The sequence below is a fragment of the Balaenoptera acutorostrata genome, chromosome 3 (assembly GCF_949987535.1).
Source record: "Balaenoptera acutorostrata chromosome 3, mBalAcu1.1, whole genome shotgun sequence".
Classification (NCBI taxonomy): domain Eukaryota; kingdom Metazoa; phylum Chordata; class Mammalia; order Artiodactyla; family Balaenopteridae; genus Balaenoptera; species Balaenoptera acutorostrata.
Window position 1 is genome coordinate 138,183,980 of NC_080066.1, and position 22,933 is coordinate 138,206,912.

At 36.1% G+C, this 22,933-nt stretch overlaps 1 protein-coding gene across 2 annotated transcripts in view; it reads left to right on the plus strand.

Annotated features, from left to right (window-relative positions):
* Nucleotides 1–12,715, plus strand: part of ARID4A (AT-rich interaction domain 4A) — a 57,596-nt gene extending 44,881 nt beyond the window's left edge. For both annotated transcript variants that reach the window (XM_057543889.1, XM_007192930.3), the window contains exons 20-24: nt 964–2,100; nt 2,357–2,461; nt 5,962–6,168; nt 6,799–6,945; nt 10,860–12,715. In XM_057543889.1, the coding sequence (XP_057399872.1) occupies nt 964–2,100; nt 2,357–2,461; nt 5,962–6,168; nt 6,799–6,945; nt 10,860–10,963 (1,700 nt within the window). In that variant the 3' untranslated portion in view covers nt 10,964–12,715. The remainder of the gene's footprint in view (nt 1–963; nt 2,101–2,356; nt 2,462–5,961; nt 6,169–6,798; nt 6,946–10,859) is intronic.
* Nucleotides 12,716–22,933: the final 10,218 nt, after the last annotated feature.

Here is a 22,933-nt window from a genome sequence, read left to right on the forward strand (position 1 = left end):
TTTTACAACTTCCATACCGTCTTAGAACCCTAGTTATTATTTTAAAAATTCTCTGAATTAAAGAGAATGATTTAAGGTAGCTGGCCTATACTTTCCTGTCTCTTAATCAGAGGAATATTTAAAGTTTTGAGAATTCAAGCTTCTCATCCTGTACATCTTTTCAGAATTAAGTAGAATATCATATTCCTTTCTAAGGACACAAAATGGGCATCTCATTTATTAATCAGTACCTTCTAGATCTCAGATCAAACCACTTAACATATTAACTTCATATCTCAGTACTAGTCCTTTGATTTTTCTAGTGGTTACTGTAGCCTAAATACGATACTAGTAAAAATTGCAAAATAGCTCTTTTATAGAATTGAGACAGTAGTATTTTCTATGCAGTGTATTTTCACATGGAATTTGAGGTCTCCCCTCCCCCATTTTTGGCACAAATGTATGATTTATTTATTTTTTTAATTTGTATTTTTAAAATTTTATTTATTTATTTATCTTTGGCTGCGTTGGGTCTTCATTGCTGCGCGTGGGCTGTCTCTAGTTGTGGTAAGCAGGGGCTACTCTTCGTTTTGCTGCGTGGGCTTCTCATTGCGGTGGCTTCTCTTGTGGCGGAGCACAGGCTCTAGGTGCGTGGGCTTCAGTAGTTGCGGCGTGCGGGCTCAGTAGCTGTGGCGCGTGGGCTCTAGAGCACAGGTTCAGTAGTTGTGGTGCACAGGCTTAGTTGCTCTGCGGCATGTGGGATCTTTCTGGACCAGGGCTTGAACCCGTGTCCTCTGCATTGGCAGGCAGATTCTTAACCATTGTGTCACCAGGGAAGTCCTGATTTATTTTACATAAGAAATTTCTACAAGGAGGTATTCAGAGGTACTTGATTAAGAGTTTTGTCTTTGGCAGAATTTTTATTATAAAATTGCATTGGTAATTAAGATAGAAACCTTTGTAATACAGTATTTCCTCTTGCAGACTCCTGTTCATCTGATAGTGAAACAGAAGACCTTTTAGAAAAGAATTTGATGAATGAAGAACTTTCTCCTGATATTAAAGAAGAATTAGAAAAAAATGAAAGTTTAAGTGATGATAAACTAGATGAAGAAAATCCAAAGATTGCTGCACATATATTAAAAGAAAATGATAGGACTCAAATGCAGCCTTTAGAAACCTTGAAGTTAGAAGTTGGAGAGAATGAACAAATAGTACAGATTTTTGGAAATAAAGTGGAACAAGCAGATGAAGTTAAGAAAGAGGCAGAAAAATCTCCTAAAGGAAAGGGAAGACGAAGCAAGACAAAAGATCTTTCTTTAGAAATTATAAAGATTTCATCATTCAGCCAGGATGAAGCAGGAACTGAACCTCATATAGAAGCTCAGAGTATAGAATTTTCTTCATTAGACAGTAAAAACTTTTCTTCTGCTACAGAAGATGAAATTGACCAATGTGCAAAAGAAAAAAAGTTGAAACGGAAAATACTGGGACAGTCATCACCAGAGAAAAAAGTAAGAATTGAGAATGGAATGGAAATGACAAATAGCGTTTCTCAAGAAAGGACCAGTGATTGTGTTGCATCTGACGGAATGAAAAACTTAAATTTTGAACAACACTTTGAAATAGAAAATGAAGGAATGCCATCATTAATAGCAGAGCCAAACCAATGCATTCAAGAATTGACTAAAGAAAAATTTGATAGTCCAGCTGAAGAAACTGTAAATACTCCATTAAAAGAAGAAGAGGATGCAATGCCTCTGATTGGGCCGGAAACCTTGGTTTGCCATGAAGTAGATTTGGATGATTTGGATGAAAAGGATAAGACCAGTACTGAGGATGTAGTAGTTGAAAGCTCTGAATCTAACTCTCTTGTTTCTATTCCACCTGCCCTACCTCCTGCAGTACAGCATAACTTTTCAGTAGCTTCACCACTTACTCTCAGCCAAGATGAGTCTCGAAGTATAAAAAGTGAGAGTGACATAACCATTGAGGTTGATAGTATTGCTGAAGAATCTCAAGAAGGTCTCTGTGAGAGGGAATCAGCAAATGGATTTGAAGCCAGCGTTGCCTCTGGTACCTGTAGTATAATTGTTCAAGAAAGAGAGAGCAGAGAGAAGGGTAAGGACTTCCTAGGGAGAAAATCAACCGTTATATTAAAACCAAAAACTAGTAAGCCAAGAGTTTTAGGAACTAATGATCTGTTAAGTACCCTCCCTCCCTCCTTCCTTCCTTCTTTACTCTCTCCCTCCCTCCCCTCCTTCTTTTTTTTTTTTTTTTTAAACATACACGTGGAAATTCGTGTAGAGTAGGTAGGTGAATGAATGTTCTTGCTCTTGATTTTTTTTTTCTAATTCTCTCTTTTCACTTATTTCAGGTCAGAAAAGGCCAAGTGATGGAACTAGTGGATTATTGGCAAAAAAACAGAAGCGAACCCCAAAGCGAACAAGTACTGTAGCCAAAAATGAAAAGAATGGAGCAGGTTGGTACTTTTCAATGCTGGCTTTAGTGTGGTGGTGTTAGTACTTTCAGCAGTTTGTTGGCTTGATCATTTGTGTCAGCTTAAAACTCAATTTGGTTCATTATGTTCTGAAAAGTAGCAATTTTTCCATTAGTTTTTAATCTGAAGGTGTTTGTCAATTTTATTTAGAGCTGGGATAGCTGTGGTTATTTTTTATGCTTATTTCATTTGTATTTCTTACGTAAAGCAGTTTAATATTAGAGGAATACATTTGGGAATCTTGAACAAAAGAAAAATAACATTTGCTCTGGTAATAAAAGCAGATCAAGTTTACATTTCTGAATGGAATGTTTTCCTTTAATCTAGAAAAACTGACTTTTAAATAGTAACACAGTAAGTTTGAAATATAGGGAAATAAAATTCTTATTGAAACAAACAGGAAAATTAGTAAACCAGTAAGAATAGATTACATGAAAAACAGATTTCTGTACAATAAGGAGTAAAGTTAAGTTGTAGAATATAGTAAATAGAAATAAACATGGTTGATTTTGACAAATTAAAATTTTACCTCCAAAGCATGCCTTCATACAAGTCTGAAAGGGAAATTCTAGATTACAGTAGATACATATTTCAAGGAAGGGGCATATAATTTATTTAAGATAAAAGGCATTTCAAAGAAAAACCTTTGAGCCATATTTCAAGTCCTCAGTAACCAGATATGGCTAGTGGCTGGACAAGACAGGTCTAGAGTATAGGGAAAGAGTGATGGGAGATGAGACTAGAAAGACAGCAGGAATTACAAAGGGAAAATGAGTAACTTTACAGTGGATGAGCTGGGCAGACATCACCTTAGTCAAATGAAGTGAACACCACCAGCAATGGGACAAAGTGAAATGTACCACCTGACAGGATGAAATAAGAAGAACATAGCTGCACATCTGTAATATTCCTGTCAAAGATGTATATAACCTGACTGTAATCACGAGAACCCATCAACAAATTCAAACTGAAGGATGTTCTATAAAATAACTGGCCTATAATTTTAAAAATTGTCAAGGTCATGAAAGTCAAAGAAAGAGGAACCGTTCCAGATTAAAGGAGATTTATGAGGTGTGATAACTAAATGCAGTATATAATTCTCACCTGGATCCTATTGCTGTAAAGAACATTATCGGGTCAAGTAGAGATACTTGTGTGGGATCTGAGGATTAGATGATAGTAATATATCTGTGTTAATTTCCTGATTTTGATGGTTGTATTATGGTTCTTTAGGAGTGTGGTGGTTTTTAAAACATATCCACAAATGTGTTGATAGGTTTCCCTTCAAGAGGCAAAGCCTAATCCCTTCCTCTTGAGTACGGGCTGAATTTAGTGACTCCCTTCTAACTAATAAAATAAAGTGGACGTGATGGAGTATGTCTTCAGAGAATAGGTCATAAAAAGCACTGCAAATTCCTTCCTGCTCTCCCTTGGATCACTTGCTCTGGGGGAAGTTAGCTGCCGTGGTGTGAGGTCACTCAAGCAGTGTATGGAGAGGCCCACGTGGTGAGGGGAACTGAGCATATCCTGCCAACAGCCAGCAAGGAACTGAGGCCTCCCAACACTCACTGACGGCCATGTGAGTGAGCCATCTTGGAGCGTATCCTCCAGCTCCAGTCAAGTCTTCAGAGACCAGAATCTTGGCTAAAAGCTTGACTGCAACCTCACAAGATTCCCTGAGCTGGACCACACAGCCAAGCTGTTCCCAGATTCTAACCCTCTGAAACCGTGTGAGACGCTAAACATTTGTAGTTTTAAACTGCTAAGTTTGGGGCTAATTTGTAGATAACTAATACAGGGAGAATGTTCTTATTTGTAAGAAGAGAACACTAAAGTATTCAAATATGGCAGGGCAACTTATCCTCGAATGGCAGAAAAACATGCTTTGGTAATTGTTCTTCTATTTTTTGTAAGTTTGAAGATTGTCTCAAAATAAAAAGTTAAAAAGATTAAAAAGGAAATAAAAAGATGATCAGTTTTTCTTTTTGGAAAGAATCTTTGGCTTAACTAAGGCAGTGAAAGAAGGAATGAATTAAGAGAATTGGGACATAAAATCACTAGTACTCAATTATTATTAGTTAGATACGAGGAACTGGTTAACTGACATATAGCATATAGGAGTAGCAGCAGGCCGTTGGAAGAGTAATTTAGGGAATGTTGCTTTAGAGGTACCACCTATTAGGAAAATAAGGCTCTGGAGCTTCGAAGAAAGTCTGTTTTTAGAAGATAGTTGTTGAAGGATTACAAGATGATAAAGCTGCTATGGGAGAGTTGTAAAAAGAGAAGAAAAAGGACCAGAAGTGGAATTATGTGGCATATCCCTTTAAATGGGCCAGGAAGAGCAGAGTAGAAGCAGATTAGAGATAAATGAAAATCAGTTAACACTAGTTGGTTTGAATAAGAAAGACGTTTCAAATGCAATAGAATATTCAAGTAGGATTAAAACATATTCATTGAATTTGGTGAATAGTAAGTGTTTGGGGCCCTAACAAGAGCATGGGAAGGAGACATGATTAGAAAGTATGGAAATAAGAACAACAAAGAATTTCTCTTTCATGAAATTTGACCCTAAAGAGAAGGAAAGAGGTGCCAGCTAAAGGGGGAGGTTTTCCTCTCCTTCCCTCCCTCTCTCTCTAAGGGTAGGAAAGCTTTAAGCATGTTCATAGACTCTGGAAAAAGAAGAAAGATAAAATGACATTGGAATATTTCAGAGGAGCTGGGGATAAATGGTTTCAAGAGTATAGCTGAAGAGATTAGTTTGCCCAGCATTAAGTCTCTTCTTTTGGAGGCCAAAAAAGGGAGATAAGGACAGACACAGTAGGGGAGGGGCTGGGAAAGTGAGTGTGTAACCCTCAACTTGGCCTTTTCAGTAGAAGGGAAGGTTGGCTGTTGAGAGTGAATAGGATGGAAGTAGGGTGTAGACTTTGAAAAAAAGCAGAAAAAGTTGAGAGAAAATTCTAATTTGTTATTAAGTGAAAACCAAAAGCATCTTTAAGTACACATTTGGTGAGGAGGGATGTAGACTTGCAAACAAGTATCTGACACATTTTATATATTATACATATGTTAAAAGTTGGATGTGTATTTTGTGCTTGTTCATGTATATAGTTTGGGTTGGTCCCCTTTTGGGTTGTTTTTATGTTTTGTTTTAAACATAAATGGGGCAATACTATGCTTATTGTTTTTTAACTTTACCATTTCACCATGTATTTTGGATATTTTGCCATTTTTGTTCTTAGGAACTCTAGCTCATTCTTTTTAACAACTTTAGCACAGTATTCTATAATACTGATATATAATTCTTAGCCATTTCCCTTTTGGTGGGTATTTAGGTTATTTCCATCTTTTTATTGTTATAAAACTTAGCACACTTGTGCAGTTATTTCTTTAGGATACCGAAAAGTGTAATTACTGGGTCCGTTGCATTTTAATATTTGAGATTTTTATCATTTATAACCTGAGTCATTTTTTTCTTATTATAGGACAAAGCAGTGATAGTGAAGATCTTCCTGTCCTAGACAATTCAAGTAAATGTACCCCAGTAAAGCATCTTAGTGTATCTAAGCCACAGAAGCTTGCACGATCTCCTGCAAGAATATCCCCTCACATCAAAGATGGAGAAAAAGATAAACAGAAAGAAAAACATCCGAATTCATCTCCTCGGACATATAAGTGGAGTTTTCAACTCAGTAAGAAGCTTATAGAAAACTTGAATGTATATTACAAAGTGGTATATATTTTGAAATGTCAAAATAAGGAATAATGATTAGCAAATTCATTTATTTAGGTATCCTAAATGTTGTCTTATTAATAATCACTACTTATTATCTTAAATACAAATCTGTGTCTTTTCATAATACTAACTTGATAAATATTGATTGGAGAAAGCTCTCCACTTATGGAATGAGACATGTATGATTTATATAAATTGATGAAACTTAAAACACCCTTTCTTGTACTGACAATTGGAAATAACTAATAAATGAGGAAAACATCAATACAAAGACACTATTTGGATAAATAACTACAATTATAGATCATAGTTGCTGTATGTTGATGTTTCCTTGTGCTTTTCTGATTATTTCAGTAATACATCATTAAGTAATACATGTTTAGTGGAATATTTGGGATATATATAGAAATCTTATTCATGAATTTAATTAAGGTCTTCCTTTTTTATAGAGCCTTATTTAGTGTACTGTTAGGTTTTAATAAACTAAAGCTTTTGTTGATTTATGAGTTGGACTTTTGATAGAACTGCCATCTTTTTTTCTCATAGAATTATTTTTAAATCCAAATTAACTTTTTTTCCCTTTTAGATGAATTAGATAACATGAACAGTACGGAGAGAATCTCTTTTCTCCAAGAAAAACTACAGGAAATCAGAAAGTACTACATGTCTTTGAAGTCTGAAGTTGCAACCATAGATAGGAGGAGAAAAAGATTAAAAAAGAAAGACAGAGAAGGTAATTTGATTATAATTTTTCTTCCCCCTATTTTTCAAATATATATCCTATCACTTTAGAAGATTTAGGTTTGCCACTTTTTAATATAGTATATATTTATTAATTGTTATCTTTAGATTCCTAGTGTTTTCTTCTTTGTTGCTATTGTTGAAGTGAGTCAACAACTGAATCAGAATGAGACTCTTGAAAGAGACTATGAACTGTTTTACAAAATGTGTGATTTTACTAAATGTGGTGGGTTCTTAAGAAGAGCTTACTCCCTCTGAATTTCTCTCAACTGCTCAACAAACATTTATTGGCTGCCTATTAACAGGCACTATATTTGTCATTATGGGGTTCATCAAAATGAAGAGGGATATGGCTTATCCTCTAGGAGGTTATCTTGTTGGGATCATAAGTCATTTCCTAAGCAACTACTATATAAGATAGTTCAGCTTAGAACATTAATGCACACATACCATATGCCAGGCCCTCTTTCAGGTGGTGGAAGTACAGAGATGAATGAGATACAGACCTCGATCTCAAAGTCTTAACGTCTAGTGGAACTGTATGTTGAGGGCCCTGAGAGTGATACTAACAAGAACAGGAGTTGGTGGAAGGAGAGATGACTTCGGAATAATCATGAGGAGAGAATAGCATCTGAACTAAACCTTAAAAATGTATAGGATTGACTTCTAGTTAAACATTGACATCTCATATCTACCCCAAGCCCAGGCCTCACTAAAATAATAGTAAAGAATAGTAAAAGCCCTGTACCCACAAGGACGAGAGAATGGGACCGCAGACTGACTACGGTAGACAAGAAATGTCAGCAGCATACCTTTTGGAAGCTGAGAAGCAGATGGACTGTAAGTGTCCTAGCAGATGACAGAATGCTAAACACCTGAGCCTGTGTATCCTTCTAGTGGGACAAAACAGTGAGAAGCAAGCCAATTCATACTACATCACCCCAGAAAAGCTCTGAGGACAGTGTGAGGTGTGAGGATGGAAATCGGAGATGGTTTGAAAAAGGAAGGAGAAATTGGATCCTTTCATCCCAACTTCTTTTCCCCTAACTCCAGCAGAAAATAGGAGATTAAGTTATTGGAGGCTGAGAGGGATCAACAGGCTTATAGAAAGACTCAGGGACACCAGCCATAGCTGAAGGTGAGGGTTAAGTGCTAAACCAAAAATAATGAGCTTGAGTGAAAGTTTCCAGTACTAAATGATGAGACTCCTGTCCCTTTTCCAACCAACGATCTCATCTTCTTGTCTCTCTGAAAGCTGGTAACCAAGCTTATGCTCCTTCCTGGAAGGAGATTGGAAGATTCCTCTGGAGAAACTGGTCAGCCCAAGGGAAGTGATCTAACATAGATACCAGTATTTGGAGGTTCCTGAACCAAAAAGCAAAATCCTTACAAATCACTATGTGTGCGCTGCCCAACATTTAAAAGCCCTGCGGCCTCAGGTATAGCTTCCAGTTAGCTTTTTAATGCTCCCCCTTAAATATGGAAGCCACAAGACCAGATGTTTGAGGAAAGCCTTTACATGAAGACAGACACCAAAATATTCAGTAGAAAAAAGGAACTTGGACAATGTGCCATATAAAAACAACAAACTGTAATTAATATCCAGAGTTACAGGAGAGAGATTGCCGTCTTGAAACAAGAATATGATACTACCAATGAAATTCAGAGAACAGGAAGGATCTCTTAAAAATTAAAAATATGGTATTTGGAATAAAAAAAAATAAATAGAAGGGTAAGATAGCAAGGCTAAAGAAATCCCAGTAAGGGCTTCCCTGGTGGCGCAGTGGTTGAGAATCCGCCTGCCAATGCAGGGGACACGGGTTCGAGCCCCGGTCTGGGAAGATCCCACGTGCCGCGGAGCAACTGGGCCCGTGAGCCACAATTACTGAGCCTGCGCGTCTGGAGCCCGTGCTCCGCAACAAGAGAGGCCGCGACAGTGAGAGGCCCGTGCACCGCGATGAAGAGTGGCCCCCGCTCGCCGCAAGTGGAGACAGCCCTCGCACAGAAACGAAGACCCAACACAGCCATAAATAAATACATAAATAAATAAATAAATAAATATTAAAAAAAAAAAAAAAAAAAAAGAAATCCCAGTAAAAGACCAAAAAGATAATAGGAGAGAATAACGAAGAGAAGTATAGGATCTGGCTGGGAGATCCAACTTCTGAATCATAGGATTTCTAGAAAGAGAACACTGAATAAACAAACATAGGAGGAAGTTGTGATCAAAGAAATAAGAAAAACTTCCAGAACTGAAGGAGATGGGTTAGAAAACTGAAAGGACTCCCTGCGACCTCTATAAAGAATGGGGGAAAAAAATCACACCAAAGCACATTATGAAATTTCAGAACCCTGTGGATAAAGGTAAGGTTCCAAAAGCTTACCATATAAAGGTATACACAAAAAACTGGGTCTCAGAACAGCATCAGATTTCTCACGTCAGCTTTCTCAATGGTGACACTAAAAACTGGAAGCCAAGCTATTAAGATAACATGACATCCAGCAAACAAGGAATCCCACATAGGAAAACAGTAAGGAAAATCTCAAGGTTGATGGCGCATGGAAGCCCTAGAATGATCACTGCATAACAGGCCTACAAAGCAACTATTTCAGGAATAGGATAGAACAGGAGGGGAGGGCTCTAGGAGGGATGTCCCTTTAAGAAAAAAACAGTAAATTACCTGATAGGCTTGCCCATCTTGAGAGTTTTCTATCTATGGCAGAGAGTTAGGGGATGAATTACTAATAAAATGGCCTGTGTCATATGTGGTCTTGAATCATTCTACTCCAAGTCCAGCAGTTTTCAATTCCTGGTAATATGGTGGAGCAAAAGGAAAGAGATCGATCGACCTTCCATCTTTGTCCTTTTCTTTAAAAACTGTAAATAGCAAGAAGTCTTTACAGAATTTTTAAACACAGAAAGAAGAACAAATTAATAAATTGAGCTTTTCTTCAGAGAACCTTCAATGGCTTTGAGTTTCCTAAAGGTCATATAAGTTCAGACAACTAAAAAGATTATTTTCTTATAGTCTTCCTTTTTTTGTTTTCTTAATTTTTTGTGTGTGAAGTGAGTTATTAAAGTGAAACATTGAGTGACTTCTAGCACATATATTAGAATTTGTAGTAATGAGTTACATGTCATATTGGCAGTACACACATTGCGGGATGTATACTTAAACAAAAATTAAGACTTTAAGTAAAATAGGAATAATTGGGCAAAGATTAGCAGGAGATAGGAGGGCCCTGCAAAGAAAAAAGTAAAAACTAAAAAATGACAGAGCACCTGATGCATAGAGTAATGATCTTTAATCCATGCTCCATGCTCCTGGAGAGTTTTGTTAAAGTCATTTGAAGACTTTTTCTAAACACTCACCCACATTTCCATCCTGATCCCATGATTCTGATACCTGACTTAGATTACTGCTTCTTGCTTATGAGAGTTTTGTGTCCATCGGGTATATTGGGACAGGATAAAGATAGGAAGCCAACGGTTAGCTGGTTAAAAGAAATTCTCTAGGATAAGTGAATTCTTTTATGGTCCTATAACCCAGAGATAAAGCAGGAATTTGCTATAGTGAAAATTTATCTCAGGTTGATCTCGTTTCTGATTTGGGACAAGGTGAGTTTCTTTCAGGGATCTTTCAAGTAGGGATTTAAGATTTTATATCTCTTTAGTCTTTACATTTTCTGGTGCCTTTTTTAAACTGAGTTACTTAAGTGATGAGAGACTGATTCCACTCATTTGAGCCAAACAAAATTTTTGCTGAAAAAATGTTATTCCTTCATGCACCATTTAAGAGGACTATAATTGAAGTGAATAATGTTAAACTCATTTCTAATTTGCCAGTGGCTGGGTATCTGTGTGTGATAGTTTTCAGGTCTAATGTAGCTTTTTTGATTCTACAGTGTCTCATGCAGGAGCCTCCATGTCATCTGCTTCATCAGACACTGGAATGAGTCCCTCCTCATCATCTCCCCCACAGAACGTACTTGCTGTAGAATGCAGGTGATAAATGTTTTCTCTGCCTTCCCAGCAGTTTGCTGCCAAGGACATAAATCCCAAAACCCTGAAATACAACCACAGAAAGCACTCAACTGGTTTGACATTGCTAAATATATCCTGTACACTTTTCCAGGCTGGATTGTATCTATTCCCTTCTCTTTTCTTTTTTTTTTCTGTTGCAAAAAAATAAGCTGATTAATAACTGAAGTTTAGGCAGCCTGCCATATTTGTCATAATTTTTCCTTTTTTTTTTTTTCGTTTTTTTGTGAAGATAGAAAAAGGGCACTTAGCAAATTTGAATTTGTATAAAAAAGCTTTCAGGTGTTATAGAAATCATAGACAAGCAAGTGCACATGATAAACATAAAAATACCCAGCTAAATAGTTACTGCTGCACTTTCACTGAGATGTATTTGAACACTTGGTGAGTAGGGGGTTTATGTTGTGTTTTTTTATTGTTGTTGTTGGTTTTCTTTTTTTTTTTTTGTGGAAGCACTTGCTATTTAGAACTGCCAAAGTATATGTTCAGCAGTGTGCCCAGGTTTAAGGTGTAAATGGGACAAAATAAATTGTGAAAGGAAGTGTAGTTGACTGAAAACTACAGTTGTAATAAGTCTTCCACTTTTTATAGGATTTTTGAGCACACAATTATGCAAATATTTTAATGTTTATTAATGTTTACAGTGGAATTGTGAATAAGTTTTCAGTGGACTATCTTATCCCTTGACAAAAATATTTTGTCTTTTTTCTATGTAATTTCAGAGTTTTTATTTTGTTACAAAAAGACAAAAATGAAATATATAACAACAATGAAGTTATTTAACAAGATTTCTAAAGCTGAAAATTTTGTGTAAAATAAGGTATTATCTTGCAACTTGTTAAATATATTTATTCAGACATTGGATGTTGTATTTTTATGTATTTTTTAAAATATTAATAAAATTGAAAAAAAGAAAATTCTAGGTTAATTCACTCTTCGAATGACAATAGCTCTCAGCTGTCCCTTTTACAGGAGGTTGCATCCAGCGGCTTTGCCTGTACTGAAGGGAGTCTGTCTCAGTCCTTCAAACAGTGTAGAACTATAAATGGGCATCTGGATCATTAAAGTACGTCCTCGTTTAGAAACTTTGGCAGTCCTAGTATTTAAACTGTTTTGAGGATCAAATTTTTGGTTGCCCTTAAGATATTTTGTCACAGTTTTTATGTTTGCTATACTGCCGAATAAATTTATATCTCCCAAAGTTGAGATGCAACAACTAAGTAAAGCAATTATGTATGCTTTGTTTGTGAATTGTTTCACAGACTGATACATTTTGTAAATAATTCTTCCAAAACCATGTATTTAAAGCAGTTTTGCCATATACATTATGTAAAAAGGTGATTTTTTAAAATCAGTTTTTAAATTCATGTTTGTACATTGAAAGGGGTTTTTTTTAAACCTCCTTTCCTGTGTTTAATATGCGTAGAGTAATAACCTAGACGCTCTAGACTGTATATCAGGATCTGATTTACAAGAACAGAGTCAGAGCCAAACACTAGTGATGGCATAGCATTACTGAAATCATTGTTTCTTAATTTCATTTTACCACATTGTGAACTTGTGATTCAGATTCCTTCCATTTTCGCAGAGAATTAAAAACAAAAAAGTACTCTTGTAAAATGCACTTTTCTGTCTTTTCTTTGCAAAGCAGAAGTATTTCAATGTAAAATAAAAATGGAGCTCAGTGGGCAGTATTAATAAAGGCCATGTTTTAAACATAGGCTTTATATTTTTAGTTTTCATTTAAGTGATTGTTTTTTTCCCCTAAGTGCCAATAACTCACAGTTGGAAAACCAGACTTCATAAAACAAAGCATATTCAATATATTCTTCATGTCTCTACAATTAAATATATCTAGTACTTAATTATAAAAATTTTAAAAGTGCGTCATTCAAATACAGTTGGAACTAGGAGGCAACTTTAGATTCATACATTAGATATTTTAATGATTTATCAGCTTGAATATTGTCCTTTCTAATCAATATAAATCTGGTAATGATGTACTGGGATCTTGCTACAGAGAGTAAAACTATATATTAATTGAATGAGTATATGAACACTTAAAATCCTTTTATTTTGGGGGGCTGGAAAGGATTATGAAAGTTATTGAATTTTGTAAGAATACTGACTAGGTATTAAATTCAAATATTGACCATATTTTGAGATTAGCTAAATTTTGAGTAGATAGCTCTTGCATATGATTAAAAAAATAAAAATATACTCTTTAATATATAAAATGGAAGGTGCTATCTATAAAATCAAGTTATTTGAAGATTATGGAGATTTCTATTTTAATATTCCATGTGTGCTTTTATTATTGTTTATGTTAAATTTCTAGTTTTCCTGCCCTTCACTAAGAAAGATGTTTGTATTTAGCACATATATGCTATGTCTTCTACGAAATTGCTTTTAATTGGAAATCTTTATGCATCATGCTATTAATTTGCTTATATACCTTTCTTATACGCCCTGTAGTATAACGTAGCTATCAACATTGTGGAAGCATTTGAAGCTATATTCAACCACATATTTTAGAATTCAGGCATCAAAAATTTATGAATTTTTTTTTTTGATCATCAAAAATTTATTGGGTATCTTCAATGTGCCAGGCATTGTGCTAAGGCTCAGGAGACCTAACAGTGAACACGACAGAAAAAAGTCCCTGTGTTTGTGGACTGCATAATCTAAAGAGTTATATGTTAAACAATTATCCCATGTAATTCTTTTTTTAAATTAATTAATTAATTAATTTTTGGCTGCGTTGGGTCTTCATTGCTGCGTGCGGGCTTTCTCTAGTTGCGGTAAGCAGGGGCTACTCTTTGTTGCCGTGCATAGGCTTCTCGTGGTGGCTTCTCTTGTTGCGAAGCATGGGCTCTAGGCCCACGGGCTTCAGTAGTTGTGGCACGCAGGCTCAGTAGTTGTGGCTCGCGGGCTCTAGAGCGTAGGCTCAGTAGTTGTGGCGCACGGGCTTAGTTGCTCCGCCGCAGGTGGGATCTTCCCGCACCAGGGCCCGAACCCGTGTCCCCTGCATTGGCAGGCAGTTTCTTAACCACTGTGCCACCAGGGAAGCCCCCATGTAATTCTTAACTGCAGGTGTGATTAGCATATGAAGTTATGGTGTGCCACGAGAAAACGATACAGAGCCCAACTAGTTCGAAGGCAAAGATGGTCTGCGAAGACTTTGCAGAGAAAACAACAGTAAAACTGGGCCCCAGTGGGGATTATAAATTGGTTAGACAAATGGGAGGAGAGAGATATGGTGAGTAAAATGCTCAGGCACATTGAGGAGGAGAAATTGGTGGTAAGAGAACAGACCTGAGGCAGAAGAAGCAGGAGCCAGGTAAAGCAGAGTTATTCAGGCATTGCCTAAATCTTATACCTGCCCATCTCGGCCTGTTGCTCCTTCTGTCCCACCCCCCCCAACTCTCATCCCTACTTATCGAGAGCCATTTCAAGAGCCACTTTTCCAGGAAGCTTTTGCTGACTTCTTACCACCCCCCAGAATATCACACTCTTTTATGCTCTGATAGCATTTTCAATCTGTATTATTTTACTTGACAACTCACCTTGTATTGAATATACTGCATTTACTTATGCCTGTGTCTTTCTACCCTACTAGATGTTTAGTTCCCTAAGTACTCCTCAGTCACAGGGGTATCCCACAAAGTGCCTGGTCCAGCATCTAACGTATAGTAAGATGGTCAAAAACTATGTTTACTTAAATTGAGAAAAATTACTTTTGAATTGCCATTGTATTTTTACCAGTGATCCTTATGCACAAAGTCAGACATTTAAAAGTTGTCTTTGGTGTTCTTTTCATAAAATGATTTAAAAGTATCATTTGAAAAATGTAAAACTTGTTTAATAGTCTAATCCCCAACTTAAAATATTCTTAAGCTGATGAGTTCTTTTTCCTCCTCTCCTTGTTTCTTCTTCCCTTCCCTCTTCCATTACTGTCATGCAGTTACAGACAGACTTTTGTTCCATTACAGGAAGACTACAGTATGTGATAGCATTCATCATTAGTGAAGGTTGAATGACTCTTAAAATGGAGTTTGCACTAATAGGGAATTTCTAACAAATACATACTTGGTGTTTTCAGCATATAAATATTTTTTTAGTCCTTCACATTTATTAACAAAATCAAATGATGTTTTCCATGTTGAGAAGGACAACAAAACCTTTTTTAGTCATAGAGACCCATTATATCTTTTTAAACAGAATAAGAAGGGCACTGTTTATAATTCTGGAATTTGTAGTTAACATAATTATGAAGCTATCTTCATTTTGTAATCTATACCATGCAAAATTCATTTTAAAAAGTTCTTCTTTTGAAAAACTTAAGGAACTTCCATGTAAATATAATAAATGATTACTCTGCACAGGTAATTGGATTTCTTCTCAAGGCTAAGTTACATTAAACAAGACAATCTGATTCAAGAGTCTCACCAGTTTAGGGTTGCCAGATTTAGCAAATAAAAATACAGGATACCCAGTTAAATTTGAATTTTAGTCAAATAACATAATTTTTTAGTATAAGTATGTCTCATGTAAAAATTGTTATTTATCTGAAATTCAAATTTAACTGGGCATCCTATATTTTATCGGCAAATCCCACAACTAATTCCTTTACTGTTATATTCCAGTACATGTTATCCTCTAGAGAACCTTGGTCTCTGATGGAGGATAATAAACTGCTGAAGTTTCTCTTGGTTTCCAAGGATGAATCGTCCTGGGAAGTCCGTAAGTGATTTCTAGAATTAACCATTTCCGTGATGCAGTCATTATCTCCACAATTGGCCCTGTAATAGCTAAGCTTTAACAAGATAGTTGTGAACACAAGATTTTACTGGTAGTGTGCCTTTGATGGGGCACCTTTCCCACCAGTTGCTAACTGCTCTCAGAAATTCTCTTTGATCCTTATCCAAACCTACTCTTAAATAAAAACCTAAACTAAATCTGACTGCATTAAAATTAAAAACTTCTCTATGACAAGACATTTAATAATTATGAATAGAGCCACTGTAAATACTCATTTCTCGGGTAAACACCTAGGAGTAACTTTTGTATGACTGTACCATTTTGCATCCCCACCAGCAGCACACAAGAGTTCCAGCTGCACTACGTCCTTGTCAGCACTGGATATTGTCAGATGTTTTTGTTCTTTAGCAGTTCTAATAGTTGTGATATTTAGAAAGGTCAGGTGATTTGCCCGTGTTCAAACAGTTAGCTAAGTTATAAACGACTGCTTATAAATCCTACTGAGCAGAATCCCAGACCCTGTAAGTTCTCCTTAACCATACCAAGTGTTGGGGAGGATGCAGAAGAACTAGAACTCTCTTACCCTGCTGGTGAGAATGCAAAATGGTACAACTACTTTGGAAAATTTTTGGCAATTTGTTAAAAATTTAAACATATGACCTAGCCATTCCACTCCTAGATATTTAGCCAAGAGAAATGAAAGCATGTCCACATATAGCAACTTTATTAATAACAAATACTTAAAACAACCCAAATGCCCATCCACTGGTGAATGGATTAATAAATTATTGCATATCCATACAGTGGAATACAACCCAGCCGTAAAAAGGAACAGATGATACAGGCAACAAATTCGATGAATCTCAATTATGCTGAGTGAAAGAAGCCAGTCAAAAAAGAGTACACACTTTGACTGCATTTATATAAACTTATAGAAAATACACATTAGAGCGACAGAAAGCAAGTCATTGGGTTTTTGGAAAGTTGGTGGGGGTTGTGGCGTGGGTGGCCTGGGAGGGAGAGATTACACAGGGGCCAAGGAAACATCTGGGGGTGACGGTTGTGTTCATTATTTTGGTTGTTGTGATGATGGTTTCATAGGTATACACATATGTGAAAATTAATGAAAGTGTATACTTTAAATGTGTGCAGATTGAATGTAAAGGAAAACAATCTTCTAAAACAAAAAAGGATAGGGAACATGCAAACCCAAAGTCACTGTGGTTGGCTAGTACAAAACTCAAGTTTAATCAAGTCAGTGTGGTTTTTTTAGCCTGGGGAAAGCAAGGAGAGATTTGTGCTTTTTCCCACCTACATATGTTATGACCCTTTTGAGGTTCCTTCATCTGACCAGAAATCTTAAGATCTTCCTGCTAACATAGGTAAAATAGACCCAGTATATTATTTTTCAGTGTTGAGTATAAATAGAAATCTTATTTTTCATAATTTACTGAAGCTAATTTATGTAACCTTTTCTTCTAATTTCTGAACATTTCTCAAATACCTTTTTGAAACACTGATGCTATTAAATTGAATATTTTACTGTAATGACTTTGAGTAGTCACTCTTGAATTAGATTTTATGTGACCGTCATTTCTTGTTACTAGAGTTTATACTGTTTCATCCTGTTTAAGTTGCTAGTTTAATATCCCAAGATTCCTCCCTTATAGTTTTATTATACTTTCTCTGATTCACTGTGTCTTCAGCCTCCATCTGTTTTCTTCATTGTTTCAAGGTTCCTTCTCTCCTCAGTGCCAGTCATCTGCCTCACCTCCCTTTAGCCTTCTCTTGGAACACATCCTCAAGCATTTAACCTGGCCTCTGGCAATTTTGCTGAGTTATATCTTACTAGTCCTAAATAATTGACATAAGAGATAAGGAAATGGTTAATGTCTAAAAGAGAGTAATAATATTAAAAGGACTTTACATGCAGAAATCAGTGGGTTTTTTTTTTTTTTCATTCATTGGATCAGTAGAGTGCTTTCATACCATGTACTGCTCTGGTAGAGTAGGATTTTAGCACAATGGACTCAATTTGCCAATAATAGACTTCAAAAATAAAGAACTATCTTTAAAATTGATAAGCCTCTAGCCAGGCTGATTAGGAAAGGAAATAGAGAAGACACAAGTTACCAATGTCAGGAATGAGAAAGGGGGCATCACTGCAGATTGTATCTATAGCTATTATAGGGATAATAAAGGAATACTATGAACATCTCTATGCTAATAAATTCAACAACTCAGATGAAATAGAAAAATTCATTGAAAGACACAGATTTCCTAAATTTTACTCAAGAATAAATATATAACCTGATTAACCCTATATCTGTTATCAAATGGAATTAATGTTAAAAAACCTTCCCACAAAGTAAACTCAAGGTCCAGCTTCACTGTGAATTCTACCAAACATTTAAGGAATACATAGTACTAATACTAATTTAAGGAAAACATAATACTAATTTATCACACTCTTCCAAAAATTTGAAGATGAAGGAATGCTGTCAATTCACTCTATGAGGCCAGCTTTACTCTGACACCAAAACCAGACATTGCAAGGAAGGAAAACTAAAGACCAATATCCTTAATGAATATGTATGCAAAAATTCTAAACAAAATTTTAGCAAATCCAAAAACATATTAAACGGATAATACAACATGGGCCAAGTAGGGTTTATCTCAGGAATGTAGGGTTGGTTTGATATTCAAAAATCAATATAATTCAGCTTATTAAATTAAAAAAGAAAAACCATCAGATGCAGAAAAGGCATTTGACAAAACCCAACATCCGTTCCTGGAAAAAACAGCGCAACAAACTGGGAATAGAAGGCAACTTCCTCAACCTGATGAAGGACATCTATGAAAAACCTACAGTTAACATCATACTTGATGATGAAAGACTGAATTATTTTCCCCAAGATTAGGAGTAAGACAAGGAGAGCCACTCTCACTACTTCTATTTAATACTGTATTGGAGGTTCTAAAGCATTCAAGAAAAAAGAAATCAGAGGCATTCAAACTCGTGAGTTTAGCAAGAATGTAGGATGCAAGATTATAAAAATCAAATGTATTTCTATGTACTAGCAATAAATAATCAGAAATTGAAATTTTAAAAATATCATTTACAATAGCATAAAAACATGTTACAATGAATCTGACAAAGGATGGAAAGACCTAAACTGAAAACTACAAAGAATTCCTGAGATAAAATAGAGACAATCTATGAGGACATGTACCTTGTTCATAAAACCTAATATTGTTAGGAATTTTTTTGCTTCTCAAATTTAATCCCAATCAAAACGCCAGGAGGCTTTTTTGTAGAAATTGATAAGCTAATTACTAAATTCATGTGGAAATGCAAAGGACCTAGAATAGCCAAATCATCTCAAATAAGAACTAAGTTGGAGGCCTAATGCTACCTGATTTCAATAATTATTATAAAGCTATAGTAATCAAAATGTTGTTTTGGAACAAAATAGGGAGTCCAGACCCATAGAACAGAATAGAGAGTCCGGACTCATGGAACAGAACAGAGAGTCCAGAAATAAGCCTCCCATGTATGGACAATTGATTTTTCATAAAGGTGCAAAGACAATATAATGAAGAAAGGACGGTCTTGTTAAAGAAATGGTGCTGGAACAATTGGACATCCATATGCAGAAAAGATGAACTTGGAGCCATACCTCACACCATATACAAAAACTCAGAACAGATTACAAAACCTAAAACCATAACACTTTAAAAAAGAAATCAGGAGAAAATCTTTGTGACCTTGTGCATAACTGGGTTAGGTAAAGACTTCTCAGATACAACACCAAAAGCACAATCCATAAAGAAATAATTTGATAAATTGGACTTCATTAAATTTTAAAACTTTGGCTCTTGAAAAGACATTGTTAAAAGAATAAAAAGACAAGAAACAAACTGGGAGAAAATATTTGCAAAGCATTTATCAGATAAGGGACTTGTATCCAGACTATGTAAAGAACTCTAAAAACTCAACAGTAAAGAGCAAACAATGCAATTAAAAAAAAAAAAAAAAAGACTAAACATTTGAACACACACTTCTCCAAAGAAGATACATGAATGTCAAAGAAGCACATGCAAATGGTGTTCATCAAGAGAATGAGAAGGCAAGCTACAGACTGGAGAAAATATTTGCAAAAGACATACTTGATAAAGGACTATGTCTTAGTCTGTTTGGACTGCTATAACAAAAATATAAACTGGGTGGCTTATAAACAAATAACTTATTTCCTATAGTTCCAGAGGCTAGGGATTCTAAGATCAAGGTGCCAGCATGGTCCAGTGAGGGCCTCCTGGAGTAGAAAGGGATGGGTTGTTCTGTGGGGCCTCTTTTATAAGGGCACTAATCCCAATCTTGAGAGCGCCATCCTCATGACCTAATCACCTCCCAAAAGCCCCACCTCCTAATACCATCATTAGGGATTAGGATTTTAACATAAGAATTTTGGGTGGACACAAACATTCAAGTCATAGCAGACTTATCCAAAATAAAGAAGTCTTAAAACTGAACAATAAGAAAACGAACAACCAGATTTGAAAATGTGCTGAGGCCCTTAACAGACACAATCATTGAAGAAAATAAACAGATGGCAAATAAGCACATGAAAAGATGCTCCACATTATATGTCATCATGGAAATACAAATTAAAATAATGAGATATATCACTACACACCTAATTAGAATGCAAAAATTCAAAACGCTGACAATACCAAGTGTTGACAAGAATGTGGAACAAGAGGAACTCTCATTCATTGCTGGTGGGAATGCAAAATGGTACAGCCACTTTGGAAGACAGTTTGGCAGTTTCTTACAAAGCTAAACATACTCCTACACATGATCCAGCAATCCTGCTCCTTAGTATATACTGAAATGGGTTGAAAACATGTCCACACAAAAATCTGCCCAGATGTTAATAGCAGCTTTATTCATAATTGCCAAAACTTGGAAGCTTCCAAGTCCTTTAGTAGGTGAATGAATGAACTGTGGTACATCCAGACAATGGAGTATCATTCAGCGCTAACAGAAATGAACTATCAAGCCATGAAAAGACATGGAAAAGGCTAAGTACTATACAGTTCTAAGTATGTGACATTCTGTAAAAGGCAAAACTATGGAGACAGTAAAAAAAATTAATGCTTGCCAGGGGTTGGGGAGAGAGAGGGATGAACAGGTGGAGTGAAGAGGATTTTAGGGCAGTGAAACTATTCTGCATGATACTATAAGGATGGATACATGTTATTATACCTTTGTCAAAATCATTATACATTTGTACAACACCAAGGGTGAACCGTAATGTAAACTATAGACTTTGGGTGATAATGATGTGCACGTAGGTTCATTGATTATAACTAATGTGCCATTCTAATGTGGGAGGGAGGAGTCTGTGCTTGTGTGGTTTCAGGGGGTATATGGGAACCCTCTGTACTTTTCAATCAATTTTCCTGTGAATCTAAAACTTCTCTAAAAAAATAAAGTCTATTTATAAAAAGTGTTCAATATCATTAGGCATTAGGGAAATACAAGATAAAACCACAGTGAGAATCCACTACCTGCCTATTATGTTAAAATTTAAAAAGGTTGACCATACCAACTGTTGGCAACAATATGGAGGAAGTGGAACTCTCATATACTGGTGTAGCCATTTTGGAAAAATGTTTGGCAGTTTCTTAAGAAATTAAACAGACTCCTACCATATGATCCAGCCATTTCACCTTTAGGTATTTACTTCAGAGAACAGGAAAGATGTGTCTTATAAAGACCTGTATACAATTGCTTATAGCAGCTTTATTTGTCTTGTTTTCTTAATCCTTTTAACTTTATTTTTGTAAGTGCTAGTCTTTTTTTTTTTCCTTCTCTTTTTAAATTTTGGCCACACCGCACAGCTTGTAGTTTTTCAGTTCCCTGACCAGAGATTAAACCTGGGCCACGGCAGTGAAAGCCCAGAATCCTAACCACTAGACAACCAGGGAACTCCCTCAGCTTTATTTGTAATAGCCCAAAACTGGAAATAATCCAAATGTCCATCAACAGATGAATAGTTAAACAAATTGTAGTATATCCATAAAATCAAAACTATTTACCAATAAAAATGAACTACTGATGAAACAACATGGATAATCATTATGCTGATTGAAAGAAGCCAGACAATAAAACAGTACACATTGTATGATTCCATTTAGAGTCGATCCTGGAAAAACATCGGTTTGAACTGCCTGGGTCCACTTACACATATTTTTCTCAATAGTAAATGCTACAGTACTACACAATCTGGGGTTGGTTGAATCTGAGGATATGAAACTACGCATACAGAGGGCAGATTGTAAGTTATACAATTTTTGACTGCGCAGAGAATTGGCACTCCTAACCCCCACTTTGTTCAAGGATCAACTGTATATAATAATCTAGAAAATGCAAACTATAGTGACAAAGCAGAGGATGGTGGGGGAGGCAGGGAAGGATGAGCGGAAGAACAGATTAAAAAAAGGGGCCAAGGAAACTTTTGGGGATGATGGATATGATTATTATTTTGATTTTGGTGATGGTTGAATGGATGTATACATATGTCAAAATGCATCAAATTGTACATTTTATTTTTTTAATATTTATTTATTTGGCTGCGCTGGGTCTTAGTTGCAGCATGCGGGATCTTCAGTTGCGGCATGTGGGATCTTTAGTTGTGGCTTGTGAACTCTTAGTTGTGGCATGTGGGATCTAGTTCCTGGACCAGGGATCGAACCCAGGCCCCCTGCATTGGGAGTGCAGAGTCTTAACCACTGGACCACCAGGGAAGTCCCAAATTGTGCACTTTAAATATATGGAATTTACTGTATACCAATTATAACCTCAATAACGCTGTTTAAAAGAAAGAGAGCTATCATCCATCATAGAACAATTATTAATGCTATCTCAATTTTGAAAAAGCTTTACTGGAATTCTTTTTTTTGACTGCGTTGGGTCTTCATTGCTGCATGCAGGCTTTCTCTCTAGTTGCAGTGAGCAGGGGCTACTCTTCCTTGCGGTGCGCAGGCTTCTCATCGTGGTGGCTTTTCTTGTTGCAGAGCACAGGCTCTAGGCGCACACGGGCTTCAGTAGTTGCAGCACGAAGGCTCAGCAGTTGTGGCTCATGGCTCTAGAGCGCAGGCTCAGTAGTTG